The 16,798-nt window shown below is 44.0% G+C and overlaps 1 protein-coding gene across 2 annotated transcripts in view; it reads left to right on the top strand.

Annotated features, from left to right (window-relative positions):
* Positions 1-16,798, top strand: part of ITGB7 (integrin subunit beta 7) — a 140,164-nt gene that overhangs the window by 106,946 nt on the left and 16,420 nt on the right. Inside the window, exons 1-3 of one of the 2 annotated variants that reach the window (XM_040425794.1) lie at positions 925-943; positions 1,653-1,823; positions 11,004-11,245. In XM_040425794.1, the coding sequence (XP_040281728.1) occupies positions 1,721-1,823; positions 11,004-11,245 (345 nt within the window). In that variant the 5' untranslated portion in view covers positions 925-943; positions 1,653-1,720. Of the gene's footprint in view, positions 1-924; positions 944-1,652; positions 1,824-11,003; positions 11,246-16,798 lie in introns of those variants that run through there. The other variant, XM_040425792.1, reaches the window with a different exon arrangement.

The raw sequence follows: 16,798 nt of genomic DNA, 5'->3' as shown, positions 1-16,798 counted from the left end.
TGCTGGTTATATAAAAACTAAAGAAATATAATCTGCCGAAACCATTTATGTGCAATGTACAGGGGATTTCTAGAAAAATGATATGTAAATAAGCTCTTAGCAAGCTCTGCCTCTAATGCCACCAGGTATAAAGCAGCTATCCTATAAGTCAATGTTCTACCTTTTAAACAGGCCTTGCAACATGACTTGGATAATAAGTAAGCCAGTACCTCATCTGCAGACAGATTCTTTGGAGTGACTGCCTCTCCCCAGTGCAGACCAGAGAAGCTTAATGGAGTAAGAGTCAGGAATTTGGGGATACTATGTCTCCTTATGGAGAAAGTCTAATTGGTGTGAGGAGTTTTATAGGTCAGACAATACTCCTCCGGAATTCTGGGAAGAGGATATGCAAATTTGCTGTTAACAAGCTCTGATGGCATTAGAGGCAGAGCTTGCTAAGAGCTAATTTGCATACCATTTTCCCAGAATTCCAAAGGAGCATTGTCTGGCCCATAAGAATCCTCATGCCAACTAGGGGATTTCTAGTAGTTTTAGGTGAAGAATGTTTGTAGATGGTAAAAATATGTATTAAGGGGGTCATTTACTAACAGATATACAGATATTTCACACAAACCTTCATGTAAACTAGTACAATGAAGGCATGGGTAACTGGGCACTGCTGTCTACATTTGTTAAATCTTTAAAGGAAATGCATCACCCATAAAAAATTCTCTATTGTTTAAATCAGGTTAGTATTTGTAATATATTTTAAAGAGCTTTTAGTGATTTTTTTCATTTTTCATTTTCCATGTGACTGCATATATTTTAAAAACCCTGAAAAGTTGCAGTTTACACCCTGGCTACTGAGCTTCATAATAGACTTACACTTCCTGCTTTGTAGAAATCAATTTTCAGAAGTCATCTCATTATCATCACAGACACAAGACCTACCATTCACACTAAGGTATGGTCACAGCTTACTTCCTTTTCCTCCCTGCACAATAACCTCTGCACAGGCCACAGAGCATGGCCACAACATTCTTCCATAGAAGGCAATGAAGATCTGCAGTCCACAGCTTAAGCAAGATGTCTGCCCCCCATACATATATACAGAAAATAGAAAAAAAAAAGTAGGCTATACCTTCCTTTTACAAGCTAAATATAAAAAAAAAAAAAATCTTTAGTGCATTTTAGTACATATCATATGTATTTATTTTGTTATAATATATTTTAATATATTTTGGAAGACGTCCATAATCAAACACCTTTCACCCTCTTTGTGCAGCAATAGCCAGATAACCCTACTTCCTCCTTCCACTCTGCAATCTTGTCTTCACCAGTGGCAGTGTAAAATCTGCACTGAAATTACTAGAGACCTAAAAATATTTCTTTAAGCCTTTGTCTTCTAATGATAATGAGGTGATAACATTAGTTTTTCTGTATGTTGTAAAGCGAGATGCTTTTATAAAGATCTGGAAGTATCTGCTGCCTTCTAGTGGTCAGTGTAACAACTGCAATATTTCAACAATTATCTTTGCATGGATTGGCGCAAAAATCAAAGTATTTTTTCTAAAAGTAATTTGAAAATGTCTCTTCCTGATGGCACTTTGCCCTACAATCTCTATATTTTATTATGTACAGCCAGTGTCTCATTATTACTAACTGGATTTCAGGAGAGAAAAGAACATTTCAAGTGAGATTCAAACGTGCCGAGGGGTACCCTATTGATCTCTATTACCTGATGGACTTGTCTTACTCCATGAAGGATGATTTGGAGAATGTGAAGAAATTAGGAAGTGACATTCAAGAAGTGCTACAGAATGCCACCAAGTCTGTACGCATTGGTATGATCCATGTGACAAATATAGCATTAAAATAGATAACAGTACAGTTTCAAGATAAAGTAGGTAACCCCTTTTGGAATGACATGGATTTCGACATTGATTATTAATAAATTGTGGTGTGGTATTATCTAATTGAGGAGGAATTTGGGACGATTCCTCCCTGCAAATGTGTCTCAGTTCATAAATGTTTCTGGGATGTTTTGCCTGCAGAGCCCTCTTGAGGTCATACTGCAGCATTTAGATAGGGTTAGGCCTCATGCACACGACCGTATTTTTTTGCGGTCCGCAAAAACAGGTTCCGTTTTGCCGTGATCCGTGACTGTTTTTTCGTCCGTGGGTCTTCCTTGATTTTTGGAGGATCCACGGACATGAAAAAAAAGTCATTTTGGTGTCCGCCAGGCCGTGCGGAGCCAAACGGATCCGTCCTGAATTACAATGCAAGTCAATGGGGACGGATCCGTTTGACATTGACACAATATGGTGCAATTTTAAACGGATCCGTCCCCAATTGACTTTCAATGTAAAGTCAGGAGTTAATATACCATAGGATCAGAGTTTTCTCCAATCCGATGGTATATTTTAACTTGAAGCGTCCCCATCACCATGGGAACGCCTCTATGTTAGAATATACCGCCGGATTTGAGTTACATCGTGAAACTCAAATCCGATAGTATATTCTAACACAGAGGCGTTCCCATGGTGATGGGGACGCTTCAGGTTAGAATATACTAAAAGAACTGTGTACATGACTGCCCCCTGCTGCCTGGCAGGTGCTGCCAGGCAGCAGAGGGCAGCCCCCCCCCTGTAGTTAACACATTGGTGGCCAGTGCGGCCCCCCCCCCCCCCCCCGGTAGTTAACACATTGGTGGCCAGTGTGGCCGGCCCCCCCCTCCCTCCCCTGTAGTTAACTCATTGGTGGCCAGTGCGGCCGCCCCCCCCCCCCCCCCCTCCCCTGTAGTTAACTCATTGGTGGCCAGTGGGCCCCCCCCTCCCCTGTAGTTAACTCATTGGTGGCCAGTGCGGCCGGCCCCCCTCCCTCCCCTGTAGTTAACTCGTTGGTGGCCAGTGGCCCCCCCTCCCTCCCCAGTAGTTAACTCGTTGGTGGCCAGTGGGCCCTCTCCCCTCCCTCCCCCTCCTAATTAAAATCTCCCCCCTATCATTGTGGCAGCGGAGTGTACCGATCGGAGTCCCAGTTTAATCGATGGGGCTCCGATCGGTAACCATGGCAACCAGGACGCTACTGCAGTCTCGGTTGCCATGGTTACTTAGTAATTTGTAGAACCATTATACTTACCTGTGAGCTGCGATGTCTGCGTCCGGCCGGGAGCTCCTCCTACTGGTAAGTGACGTCCGGCCGGGAGCTCCTCCTACTGGTAAGTGACATGACCTGTCACTTACCAGTAGGAGGAGCTCCCGGCCGGACGCAGACATCGCAGCTCACAGGTAAGTATGATGGTTCTACAAATTGCTAAGTAACCATGGCAACCGGGACTGCAGTAGCGTCCTGGTTGCCATGGTTACCGATCGGAGCCCCAGTGATTAAACTGGGACTCCGATCGGTACACTCCGCTGCCACCAATGATAGGGGGGAGATTTTAATTAGGAGGGGGAGGGAGGGGAGAAGGCCCACTGGCCACCAACCTGTTAACTACAGGGGAGGGAGGGGGGGCCCACTGGCCACCAACGAGTTAACTACAGGGGAGGGAGGGGGGGCCCACCAACGAGTTAACTACAGGGGAGGGAGGGGGGCCGGCCGCACTGGCCACCAATGAGTTAACTACAGGGGAGGGGGGGGCCCACTGGCCACCAATGAGTTAACTACAGGGGAGAGGGGGGGCCGGCCGCACTGGCCACCAATGAGTTAACTACAGGGGAGGGAGGGGGGCCCACTGGCCACCAATGAGTTAACTACAGGGGAGGGAGGGGGGGGGGGGCGCCCCCACTGGCCACCAGTGTGTTAACTACAGGGGGGGGCTGCCCCCTGCTGCCTGGCAGCACCTGCCAGGCAGCAGGGGGCAGTCATGTACACAGTTCTTTTAGTATTTTTTAACCTGAAGCGTCCCCATCACCATGGGAACGCCTCTGTGTTAGAATATACTGTCGGTTCTGAGTTTTCACGAAGTGAAAACTCAGCTATGAAAAAGCTTTTATGCAGACGGATCTTCGGATCCGTCTGTATAAAAACTAACCTACGGCCACGGATCACGGACACGGATGCCAATCTTGTGTGCATCCGTGTTCTTTCACGGACCCATTGACTTGAATCGGTCCGTGAACCGTTGTCCGTCAAAAAAATAGGACAGGTCCTATTTTTTTGACGGACAGGATACACGGATCACGGTCTCGGCTGCAAAACGGTGCATTTTCCGATTTTTCCACGGACCCATTGAAAGTCAATGGGTCCGCGAAAAAAAACTGAAAACGGCACAACGGCCACGGATGCACACAACGGTCGTGTGCATGAGGCCTTAAGGTCATCACTCAGACTGGGCCATTCCAAAAAGCAAATCTCCTTCTTTTTCAACCTTTATATACTTGTGTTCTTTGGATCATTATCTTTTTGCATCTCCAAACATCTCTTCAGCTTAAGGTCATAGATGGCTGCTCTTACATTCTTCTGTTTTTATACACCTCACAATTCCATTGTTCCTTCAGTGATCATAAGGGGTCCAAGCAGAGAAGGTGCCCCAAACCATGATGCTTCCTCCACCAAGTTTCACAGTTGGGATGAGGTTATGGTGTTGGTGTACAGTGTTCTTTTTATCACAAACACAGTGTTGTGCATTTGTGCTAAAAAAAAACATCCACTTTTTTCTGATCTGTCCATACAACATATTCTTGTGGAACCATCCAGATAGTCTTTGGGAAACCTCAGATGGGATGCAATGTTTTTTTTTTCAACAGCAGTTGCTTCCTTTGTGGTGTCTTCCCATAAACACTATTCTTGTTCTTTTTTTTATTAAGTTTTAATAGAGTACAACAACTCCAAGATAGAACAATTAACAGACAGCACACTCGCAGGTGTAGTTCAGGCAAGACAATGTCACAGTACAGGATAAAACACCATTGTGTTCAGTGTTTTTCAAATGGTGGACACGTGAACAGATGATTTTGCAGTGTTTGAATCTTCTGTAGGTCTTTTCCTGTTACCCTTGGGTTCTCATATATTCCAGAATTGCCTGTTTTGCTCTTAAAGTGATCTTAACAGGACACGCACTCCCAGGGAGAATAGCAACAGTCCTAAATTTTCTCCATGTGTAGTGTGGGGATTCGCTCTGGTAAATAGGACTAGCGGATGCAGTATAGAGGCAAAGTACACAGTTCTTAAATCAAACTGCGGTGTTTATTCATACATTGGTGTATAACAAAATGCAGATAAGGTGTATCACATAACGCAGGTGGCTTGGTGTTTGTTCACGCACAAAGAAAGTCCATAAACAATAAAAGTCACCTTTTCTCCTGGATGTTAATTCACACCCTGTTAGCCGTTCAGCCTCATCAAGTCCATAGGCGGCCTGTTCGCCTTTAGAGGGGCCTGAGTCCTGCAGCCCGGCCAAAACCTCAAATCCCAGCACAGCCCTCAGTTCATAGCACACAGACTCCTGAGCTCAACTGTCAGAGGGAGGTAAATCCACACACCTGGCAGTGCTGGCTGGATTTTATGCCTGGCAAAACCTGGCCTGGAACATGGGGAGTAGTCACCCACCCAGCACTTTGACTACTCCCAGTAAGAGCCGTCCCGGATCAGCTATAACAGCCATGCTAAATCTTTAGGTGTCATGTAGCAATAGCTGCTGCTGAAACATAAAATACTGGCTCTTACTTCACCGAGGCCAGGAACCTCGGTGACACATACCTTCCATCCACGATGATTCCAGTTACCTTGTTACATTAGATACATTTGTATAACTGTGGATTAATGTACATCCAGGTCTCTAGTAATGAATTTTTTTGTCTTTTTCAGCAGCATCACTCTTTATAATACCTGTTTTGAAGTCTTCTGAAAGTTGTTCGCATGAAATCATGGTTCGCGCTAACCAATCTTTCTTGAGAACAATAGATTTTTCACTAACCAAGCTTTGTATGCATTTATTTAATTGCCAAGGAACCTGTGAAACCCACACTTCTAATCTTATCTCTTTAATTGAAATACCTTCTGCCAGTAAGCTTTTGCAGAAGTCATTAATGCAGAGATGTTTAAAGGGGTTGTCTCATCATGGACAATGGGGGCATATCGCTAGAATATGACCCCATTGTCTTATAGGTGTGGGTCCCACCGCTGTGACCCACACCTATATTGAGAACATAGCCCCGCAAGTGAAGGAGGGTGCACTGCTCATGTGCAGCCGCCCCCCATTCATTTTCTATGGGGTTGGCGAAAATAGCCGAGGACTGGCTCGGCTATTTCCATCGGCCACATAGAAATAAATGGGAGCGGGGGCCACGCATGTGTGGTACGCTCCTATTCACTTCTATAGGGAGCCGGCTTGGTGGTGGCTGGACCGGAGTCCTCCAGCCACCACTTTGCGGGGCTCCGTTCTCAATATAGGTGCCGGTCCCAGCGGTAGAAACAGCACCTATAAGACAATGGGGGCATATCCTAGCGATATGCCCCCATTGTCTATGATAAGACCACCCCTTTAAGGCTGTATTACACAGCCCAATGTGGCAGACGGTTGACGGTAGGGAAGCGGTCCCTCGTGGCAATCGCCTGCTCGATAGCGGAGGAGAATTCTGCTGTTACATGCAGTAATCTCCTCTGCAGCACAGGGAGGAGAGATCTCTATGCCATCGCTGGTCCCCATGCTGTCTAGTGGTTTGCCAACTGCAAATCGTTATTAGACACCTTGCCCTGTCGCCTTAAATGATAATTTTTGAACGTATCAAAAGATTTGGATTGCCCGACAATTGACCATTTGCTGGTTCAGCGTAATACAGGATTTGCTCCATGTGCTCAATAAAAGACGTGAAATATTAAAATAAAAAATCCTTACCTCCAGATTATTATCATTCAATACTGTTTATTCACAAGTTATTTATGTGTACCTACCAATGGCGTAGCGTGGGTTGCCAGCACCCAGGGCAAGCCAAGTATTGCGCCCCCCAACCTGTGGCCACCACCCTTTTTACAGATAATGTAGTAGATATCACTTGCAGTCATTCATAACACCACAGATAACCCAGTGATAACTCTCTAAGTACAGATAATGTAGTATATATCACCTGCAGTCCTATGTAACACCACAGATAACACAGTGATAACTCTCTGTGTACAGATAATGTAGTAGATGGGTGTGAGCCCCCAGAATTCAGAACACGCACAGTGTGACCTGAAGACTGGGGCCAGGCTGCTACAGGGTGGGCTAAAATTCTATATCCACCCTCCCATCACTACAGAACATACAGGGTAATACAGTGCCCCATACCTCTTACATCCAGTGACGTCTCCTTTGATGTAGATGTTCTCTTTCCTCATCTTCTCCTTTCAGACCTTCAGACCAGACCACCATTTTTCAGCCATTCCTCATCTCTGCAGTTTGACAAAAAAAATCTCGATTTACTACTTTTCCATCATCCTCCCATCTTCTGGACAAATAATCCTACCACCCCCCATACTGTGCTCCCCAATACTATACTGCAGAAACAGATAAACCCGCTGAAAATACTAGTGATAATGCCCCCTTCAATAATTATTCCACACACTGTCCTAAAATAACTGCCCCCAGCAAATAGTGCCCCTGACACTAATAGTGTAAGCATAACGTCCCCCAAAAATAATTGTGGTAATCTGATACTATGCCAAGGTACCCACACAGTAATAGTGCTCCCAAAAGTCCCACCAATAGTAATAATTCTCTGCTAGAGCACACATGATAGTAATAGTGCTCCTACAGTGCCCCCAACATGTCCCCACTGTGCCCCAGAAGTAATAATGCTCCCATAATGCCCATACTAGTAATCATGTTCCCCATAGACCCCCAGTAGTAATATAGCCTACCATAATGCCCCCCAGTAGTAATAATTCTCTTTATAATGTGACAGTACAAAAAATGCTTCCTTATAATGTGTGCTAGTGCAAAAAATATCCCCTTTTAATCCCCCAGTTGAGCTAATGTCCCCATAGTACCCCCATAATGTGCCAGTATAAAATACACCTATATAGTGCCCCTAGTAAATGCCCCCATAGTGCTCCTCTCCCCCTTCCTCCTAGTGCCCCCCATAATGTACCAGTATAAAATTCCCCATATATAGTGCCCCAGTAGATGCCCTCAGTGTCCCCCATAATTTGCAAGTATAAAATACCCCTTCTAAGTGCCCCTTGTAGATGACCCCATAGTGCTCCTCTCCCCCTTCCCCATAGTACCCACCATAATGTGTCCCAGTATAAAATTCCCCTATACAGAGCCCCCCATATAAAATACCCCTTTTTTGTGGCCTCAGTAAAAGCCCCCATATTGTTCCTTCCCCCCTTCCCCCCTTCCCCCATAGTGCCTCCCATATAAAATACCCCTTCTTTGTGGCCTCAGTAGATGCCCCCATAGTGCCACCCAATAATGTGCCAATAAGAAGTGCCCCCATAGATGCCCCCCAATAATGTGCCAGTAACAAGTGCCCCTATAGCGCCCCTATAGCGCACTTGTACTTATAAACACTTATACTTACCTCCATTAGGCTGGCAGCAATGCGATGCAGGCCGCGCTGTACGGCTCAGGCGGCGCGATGACATCAGAGGCACCGGCCTCTGATGCACCGGCCCACTTGTCAACAGGGCCGCACCGCCTGAGGGGATCGCCTCACCTCACCTAATTGGCGGTGTGGCCCTGCTGGCGCCCCCTGCAGTTTTGCACCCAGAGCAATGGACCCCCCCGGCGTCCCCAACGCTACGCCACTGGTACCTACTAAAGCTGGCCGTATAGATATATAATGGACGAACCCGCCAATTTCCAATTTTTTAGGAGCCATTAATTGTATGGGGGGGAGGCCTCCTGATTCTCCTTTAACTGCAGATAAAGATTTGGCTGGTGGATTCCAACATGCCCAAACCTTTGTTCTTGGGGAGATAAGCCATCAACAAAGGAGAATGGCAATAGCTAAAGGCCCCTTTACACTGCACAATTTAGCAGACGATTGTCGGGAGGGAAGCGTTCCTTCCCAGCAATTACCTGCTAGTCAGTGGAGGAGACCGTTATATTTACATTCAGCGATCTCCATAGTATAGGGAAGAGTGATTGCTGCAAATGCCATCCCCATACAGAATCATTGTTTGTCGGCACCAGAGCCCATTGAAACGGCACAATCTGCTGATGGCAAACAATGATTTAGGTCACTGTATGAAAGGTCTATTTACCTGATGAACGAGTGTTTACACAGGGCAATGTGCTGCTGGCAAATGATCACTTTATTTGTCACATAAACATCTGGATGACCCAATGAAAGAGTGCTTGCTCTTTTTTGAGTGATCAGAAGCACATTTACATGGGCTAGTTTTCAACATCAAGCATTTGTAGGGACATTCATTCCAATTATTGGCTGGTAATCTACACATATAAGTGGGACCCAAGAGTGGTAAAGAATGGTTGTATCTCTGAATTACCTATTGTAAATTTGAATATACAGTACAGACCAAAAGTTTGGACACACCTTCTCATTCAAAGAGTTTTCTTTATTTTCATGACTATGAAAATTGTAGATTCACACTGAAGGCATCAAAACTATGAATTAACACATGTGGAATTATATACATTAACAAGTGTGAAACAACTGAAAATATGTAATATTCTAGGTTCTTCAAAGTAGCCACCGTTTGCTTTGATTACTGCTTTGCACACTCTTGGCATTCTCTTGATGAGCTTCAAGAGGTAGTCCCCTGAAATGGTTTTCACTTCACAGGTGTGCCCTGTCAGGTTTAATAAGTGGGATTTCTTGCCTTATAAATGGGGTTGGGACCATAAGTGGCGTTGAGGAGAAGTCAGGTGGATACACAGCTCATAGTCCTACTGAATAGACTGTTAGAATTTGTATTATGGCAAGAAAAAAGCAGCTAAGTAAAGAAAAATGAGTGGCCATCATTACTTTAAGAAATGAAGGTCAGTCAGTCAGCCAAAAAATTGGAAAGACTTTGAAAGTAAGGGCTATTTGACCATGAAGGAGAGTGATGGGGTGCTGCGCCAGATGACCTGGCCTCCACAGTCACCGGACCTGAACCCAATCGAGATGGTTTGGGGTGAGCTGGACCGCAGAGTAAAGGCAAAAGGGCCAACAAGTGCTAAGCATCTCTGGGAACTCCTTCAAGACTGTTGGAAGACCATTTCAGGGGACTACCTCTTGACGCTCATCAAGAGAATGCCAAGAGTGTGCAAAGCAGTAATCAAAGCAAAAGGTGGCTACTTTGAAGAACCTAGAATATGACATATTTTCAGTTGTTTCACACTTGTTTGTTGTGTATATAATTCCACATGTGTTAATTCATAGTCATGAAAATAAGGAAAACTCTTTGAATGAGAAGGTGTGTCCAAACTTTTGGTCTGTACTGTATGTCAGACTATTGTAGTTTACTAAGCCTCTGGCTGAGTGGGGATACATTCTATTGTTAGTCTCCTGCAGAAGAGAAAGTCTCTCAGTAGGATTTGATTTTGAAACAGCATTGTTTTACATGGTACTAAATGGATTTACGTCTCGGTTTCTACACTTTTTTCTGATATGCTTAAGGGGCTTCAGTGGTCCAGCAATGCCATCATCAGCAGGGGACCCATCTATTAAAAAGTGTTGGCTTATTCCTGGCAAAGGCCATGAATCTGTTAGCCCTTTAATGCATCAGCATATCAAACAGGACAGAAGTGTGGAAGAAGTAAGTTATGGAGAGATATATAAATAACGTTGGAACTATGGTTGCCACTTATGGTAGCAATGGAATAAATCTTTAAATCTGTTCTCTGGTTTCATATTGAACTTTTTATATCTGTCCAGACACCTTATATTTTTGCCCTATATACCTTCTTTCATGTTAGTACTTTTCATCCGATGTCCTCACCATTACTGCATCCTGGCAGGAAGTTTACATGCAGAACTTCCTATGGTCCAGTCACTAATGAACTCTGTGACGTAAAACATTGCTGTAATGGGTAGTCTGTGAATTGTGCCAGTGGTGTATGTGTCTCTGACTATACATTTTCTATGCAGGTTTCGGCTCATTCGTGGATAAGACAGTGTTACCATTTGTGAACACCATGAAATGGCACATGCAGAATCCTTGTCCATCCCGAACAGAGAGCTGTCAGCCGCCCTTCAGCTACCGCCACGTCCTGTCTTTAACTTCAAATCTAACCTTATTCCAACAACGAGTCAGTGCTGAGAATATCTCAGGAAATCTGGACACGCCGGAGGGAGGATTTGATGCAATACTACAGGCAGCTGTGTGCACTGTAAGAACACAAGGCATAGATTTTCAAAATCCACCAGCATGAATACTGAGTAACTAAACCTTTGACAAAAATGTTAATAACATGGCCCTAATGCCCTAATAAAAGTTTTTTTAATATGCTTTTTTATTAATTCATTTTGTATTTTTATTAGACTTGCCCCTACCTAAAGCGCACCATTCCCTGTGCGCTTAAAATTTAGTTCTCTGCACACCGCTGACTGCTCAGCGGTGTACGGAGTACAGAGATTACATTTTTATGAATGGGGCAGCAGTGCAGTGAGTACTGGCATGAGCGCATATTGCTCCTCCTGCCCCCCAGGAGGTTTACTAACTCCTGGCATAGCACATGGCTACTCTGTACTAAGCCAGGATTAGCTGGGTGGAGCGGGCTCCTGCTTCTGCCTGCTTTGCTAAGCTAATAGTCCTGCATGTCAGCTCTTAGCTTAGTGAAGCAGGCAGAAGCAGGAGCCCGCTCCGCTCAGCTAATCCTGGCATAGTACATAGGTACAGGGTACCCATGTGCTATGCCAGGAGTTAGTAAACATCCGGGGGGCATGGGCAGGAGCAGCAATATGCGCTCCTGCCAGTACCCACTGCAATGGTGCCCCATTCATAAAAATGTCATCTTTGTAAGCCGTACTCCGCTGAGCAGTCAGCGGTGTGCAGAGTACTGAATTTTAAGTACACAGGGAATGGTGCACTTTAGGTAGTAAAAAGACTAAGAAAAATACAAAATCCATTAATAAAGTATATTAGAAAAACTTTTATTAGGGCATTAGGGACATCTTATTAAAATTTTAGTCAAAGGTTTAGTTACTCCTTAAATACAGTACCACATTTTTTCCACTGAAAGAAATGTCACATAGAAAAAATAACCGTCATTACCTGGCTGTAGCCACCAATCCACAGATTTTGGTGCTGTTTTTTTTTTTTTTACAGCATTGGAATTCATGGAATGGTAGTTACAGTCAGGAAATGGTGACCACCGTGTCTGGAGGGCATGACAGGACCTCTTTGAAGGGCTTGTGCCAAGATAAAAAGATATCCAATAACCACAGGATAAGTATTTGATTGGTGGGGTCCAATCAATCGAACCAACACCAATCACAAAAAAACGGAGGTTGAGCATGCACCCTGCTACTCCATTCATTCTTTATAGGAGTACTAGAGATAGCTGAGAGAACATGTGACTACACTGATGCTGTTTGAAGAAAATGTAGGATTTGTAGTGGGAGTTTTTCAAAAGCGTTGGTGCCCATGGATGCAATAGCAAAATTGATAGAAACCAAATTTTACGGACAATTGCTAATTTTAGAATATTACAGAAGTCTTATTATAAATAAAAAAACAGCAACTAAATTATTGATAATAATTAATGACTAAAATTTGGCACAGAGTCCGAACTAGATTTCCATTCATTACATTGATACATAGCATGAGGTCTTCATTAGATAAAGGTTACAAGCCAGATTTAGTGGTTTAAAGCTTGGACTGGCTATGAACCTTTCAGATTACTGCAAGAATGTACACTTTTTGGATTAGTACCTACAATGGAGGCCAGGGGAAGGAAGCCTAGTGCTGAAATACTTCTTCTGCTCCAAAAATAGATACAATCCAGCAGCTACCACTAGGGGGAGCTCAGAGCAAAGTGATGATTTACAGCTTCCACTGAAGTCAGTTGTAACTGTAGAAATTTCTATGCATTGAGCTCCCTTGAGTGGTGGTTGCAGGCAACCAGTTTTACCATGTGAAACGAAGCAGAAGATTTATCACTGTATTTATGCCAGTTACCTCATATAAATACATTGAGAAATACACTGCTCAAAAAAATAAAGGGAACACAAAAATAACACATCCTAGATCTGAATTAATTAAATATTCTTCTGAAATACTTTGATCTTTACATAGTTGAATGTGCTGACAACAAAATCACACAACAATAAAAAAATGGAAATCAAATTTTTCAACCCATGGAGGTCTGGATTTGGAGTCACACTCAAAATTAAAGTGGAAAAACACACTACAGGCTGATCCAACTTTGATGTAATGTCCTTAAAACAAGTCAAAATGAGGCTCAGTAGTGTGTGTGGCCTCCACGTGCCTGTATGACATCCCTACAACGCCTGTGCATGCTCCTGATGAGGTGGCGGACGGTCTCCTGAGGGATCTCCTCCCAGACCTGGACTAAAGCATCTGCCAACTCCTGGACAGTCTGTGGTGCAACGTGACGTTGGTGGATAGAGCAAGACATGATGTCCCAGATGTGCTCAATTGGATTCAGGTCTGGGGAACGGGCGGGCCAGTCCATAGCATCAATGCCTTCGTCTTGCAGGAACTGCTGACACACTCCATCCACATGAGGTCTAGCATTGTCTTGCATTAGGAGGAACCCAGGGCCAACCGCACCGGCATTTGGTCTCACAAGGGGTCTGAGGATCTTATCTCGGTACCTGATGGCAGTCAGGCTACCTCTGGCGAGCACATGGAGGGCTGTGCGGCCCTCAAAAGAAATGCCACCCCACACCATTACTGACCCAATGCCAAACCGGTCATGCTGGGGGATGTTGCAGGCAGCAGAACGTTCTCCATGGCTTCTCAAGACTTTGTCATGTCTGTCACATGTGCTCAGTGTGAACCTGCTTTCATCTGTGAAGAGCACAGGGCGCCAGTGGTGAATTTGCCAATCTTGGTGTTCTCTGGCAAATGCCAAACGTCCTGCACGGTGTTGGGCTGTAAGCATAACCCCCACCTGTGGACGTTGGGCCCTCATATCACCCTCATGGAGTCTGTTTCTGACCGTTTGAGCAGACACATGCACATTTGTGGCCTGCTGGAGGTCATTTTGAAGGGCTCTGGCAGTGCTCCTCCTGTTCCTCCTTGCACAAAGGCGGAGGTAGCGGTCCTGCTGCTGGGTTGTTGCCCTCCTACGGCCTCCTCCACGTCTCCTAATGTACTGGCCTGTCTCCTGGTAGCGCCTCCATGCTATGGACACTACGCTGACAGACACAGCAAACCTTCTTGCCACAGCTCGCATTGATGTGCCATCCTGGATAATCTGCACTACCTGAGCCACTTGTGTGGGTTGTAGACTCCGTCTCATGCTACCACTAGAGTGAATGCACCGCCAGCATTCAAAAGTGACCAAAACATCAGCCAGGAAGCATAGGAACTGAGACGTGGTCTGTGGTCACCACCTGCAGAACCACTCCTTTATTGGGAGTGTCTTGCTAATTGCCTATAATTTCCACCTGTTGTCTATCCCATTTGCAGAACAGCATGTGAAATTGATTGTCACTCAGTGTTGCTTCCTAAGTGGACAGTTTGATTTCACAGAAGTGTGATTGACTTGGAGTTACATTGTGTTGTATAAGTGTTCCCTTTATTTTTTTGAGCAGTGTATAAAGAAATATGATGTTGAAAATAAGCACTATATTTATAAAGCATCTGTTACACATTTCTAAACATAGAATTTGTATGAAAAGGGTGAGATGGAGGGCTATTAAAAAAAATGTAAAAAAAATTTGGAGAGTCGCGCTTGGTATTCTGCACTACGTGGGAATGTTTGTCACACACATACTGGGAAACTGAATGGGTGGTCCATGCAAGTTTTGCTATAGGATCAGTGTATGTCTTGGTTAGAATGCTCACAGTTTCAAGTGGTCTTAAGAAGTTACATTACCATGTGGAAAATTGTGGAAAAAATTATGAAAAAATGTACACACATAGAAAATTCAAATGAGGCAATGTATACCCAATATGGGGTGATGTAAATAAAAAATTACGTTTTGGTCTTTGGACCTTTATCACTAAGTCGCTGTGGGGAAAAAAAAAAGACCAAACATTACTATAAGCAGCAGTTATACAGTGGCTTGAAAAAGTATTTATACTCCTTGAACCTTTTCACATTTTTTCACACTCCACCCACAAACTTAAATGTATTTTACATACACAAACGGAAAATGCAAATGTGATCGCACACTGCATCCCGCACTCTGCCCTCCATGCATGTTGTGCGGACTCAAACCCCTATATTTTTTTAAATGTATTTTATCGGGCTTTTATGTGATAGACCAGTGATAGGCAAACTACGGCTCTCCAGCTGTTGTAAAACTACAAATCTCATCATGCCCTGCTGTAGGCTATTAGCTGTAGGCAGACTGGGCATACTGGGAGTTGTAGTTTTACAACAGCTGTAGAGCCGCAGTTTGCCCATCCCTGTAATAGACCAACACAAAGTAGCAAGTTTGTCTGAAGTGAAAAGAAAATGAAACATGGTTTTCAAAATTCTTAATAAAAAAAAATCTGAAAAGTGTGGCATGCATTGGTATTCAGCTCAAAACTTTGTAGGACCACCTTTTGCTGCAATAACAGCTGCAAGTCTTTTGGGGTATGTCTCTACCAGCTTTGCACATCTAGAGACTGATATTTTTGCCCATTCTGCTTTGCAAAATATCTCAAGCTCAGTCAGATTGGATGGAGAGCGTCTGTTGATCACCAACTATCAAATCTGGACTTTGACTAGGCCATTCTAACACATGAATATGCTTTGATCCAAACCATTCCATTGTAGCTCTGGCTGTATGTTATGTTTAGTTGTCCTACTAGAAGGTGAACCTCCACCCCAGTCTCAAGTCTTTTGCAGCCTTTAACAGGTTTTCCTCCAGGATTTCCCTGTATTTAGCTCCATCCATCTTCCCATCAACTCTGACCCGCTTCCCTGTACCTGCTAAAGAAAAGCATCCCCACAGCATGATGCTGCCACCACCATGTTTCATGGTGGAGATTGTGTGTTCAGGGTGATGTGTAGTGTTAGTTTTCCACCACACATAGGGTTTTGTCATTAGGCCAAAAAAGTTCAACTTTTGCCTCATCTGACCAGAGTACCTACTTCCACATGTTTGCTGTGTTCCCTACATGGGTTGTGGCAAACTGCAAACAGGACTACTTATGGCTTGCTTTCAAAAATTGCTTTCTTCTTGCCATTCTTCCATAAAGGCCAAATTTGTGGAGTACCCAACTAATAGTTGTCCTGTGGATAGATACTCCCACCTGAGCTGTGCATCTCTGCAGCTCCTTCACAGTGACCATGGTCCTCTTGGCTATTTCTTTAATTAGTACTCACTTTGCCGGGCTGTCAGTTTAGCTGGACCACAACTTTTCCCTGACCTTTCTGGTGTGTTCCTTAGTTTTCATGATGCTGTTTGATCCCTAATGTTCACTAACAAACCTCTGAGGCCTTCACAGAAAATCTGTAGTTATACTGAGAATAAATTACACACAGGAGGACTCTACTAATTAGGTCACTTTTGAAGGCAATTAGTCACATTTACAAACGCAAAATTAGTCACATTGGATTCTATTTATAATAGTACAAGGGACTGAATACAAATGCACACCACACTTTTCAGATTTTTATTTTTTTTTATTTTGAAAAACGTATCATTTTCTTTTCACTTTACACATACGTGCTACTTAGTGTTGGTCTATCACATAAAATCCTAATAAAATATATTTAAATTTGTGAGTGTAATGTGAAAAAAATCTGGAAAATTTT

The sequence above is a fragment of the Bufo bufo genome, chromosome 3 (genome assembly GCF_905171765.1).
Source record: "Bufo bufo chromosome 3, aBufBuf1.1, whole genome shotgun sequence".
Taxonomy (NCBI): Eukaryota; Metazoa; Chordata; class Amphibia; order Anura; family Bufonidae; genus Bufo; species Bufo bufo.
This window is presented reverse-complemented; position numbering and strand designations above follow the sequence as displayed.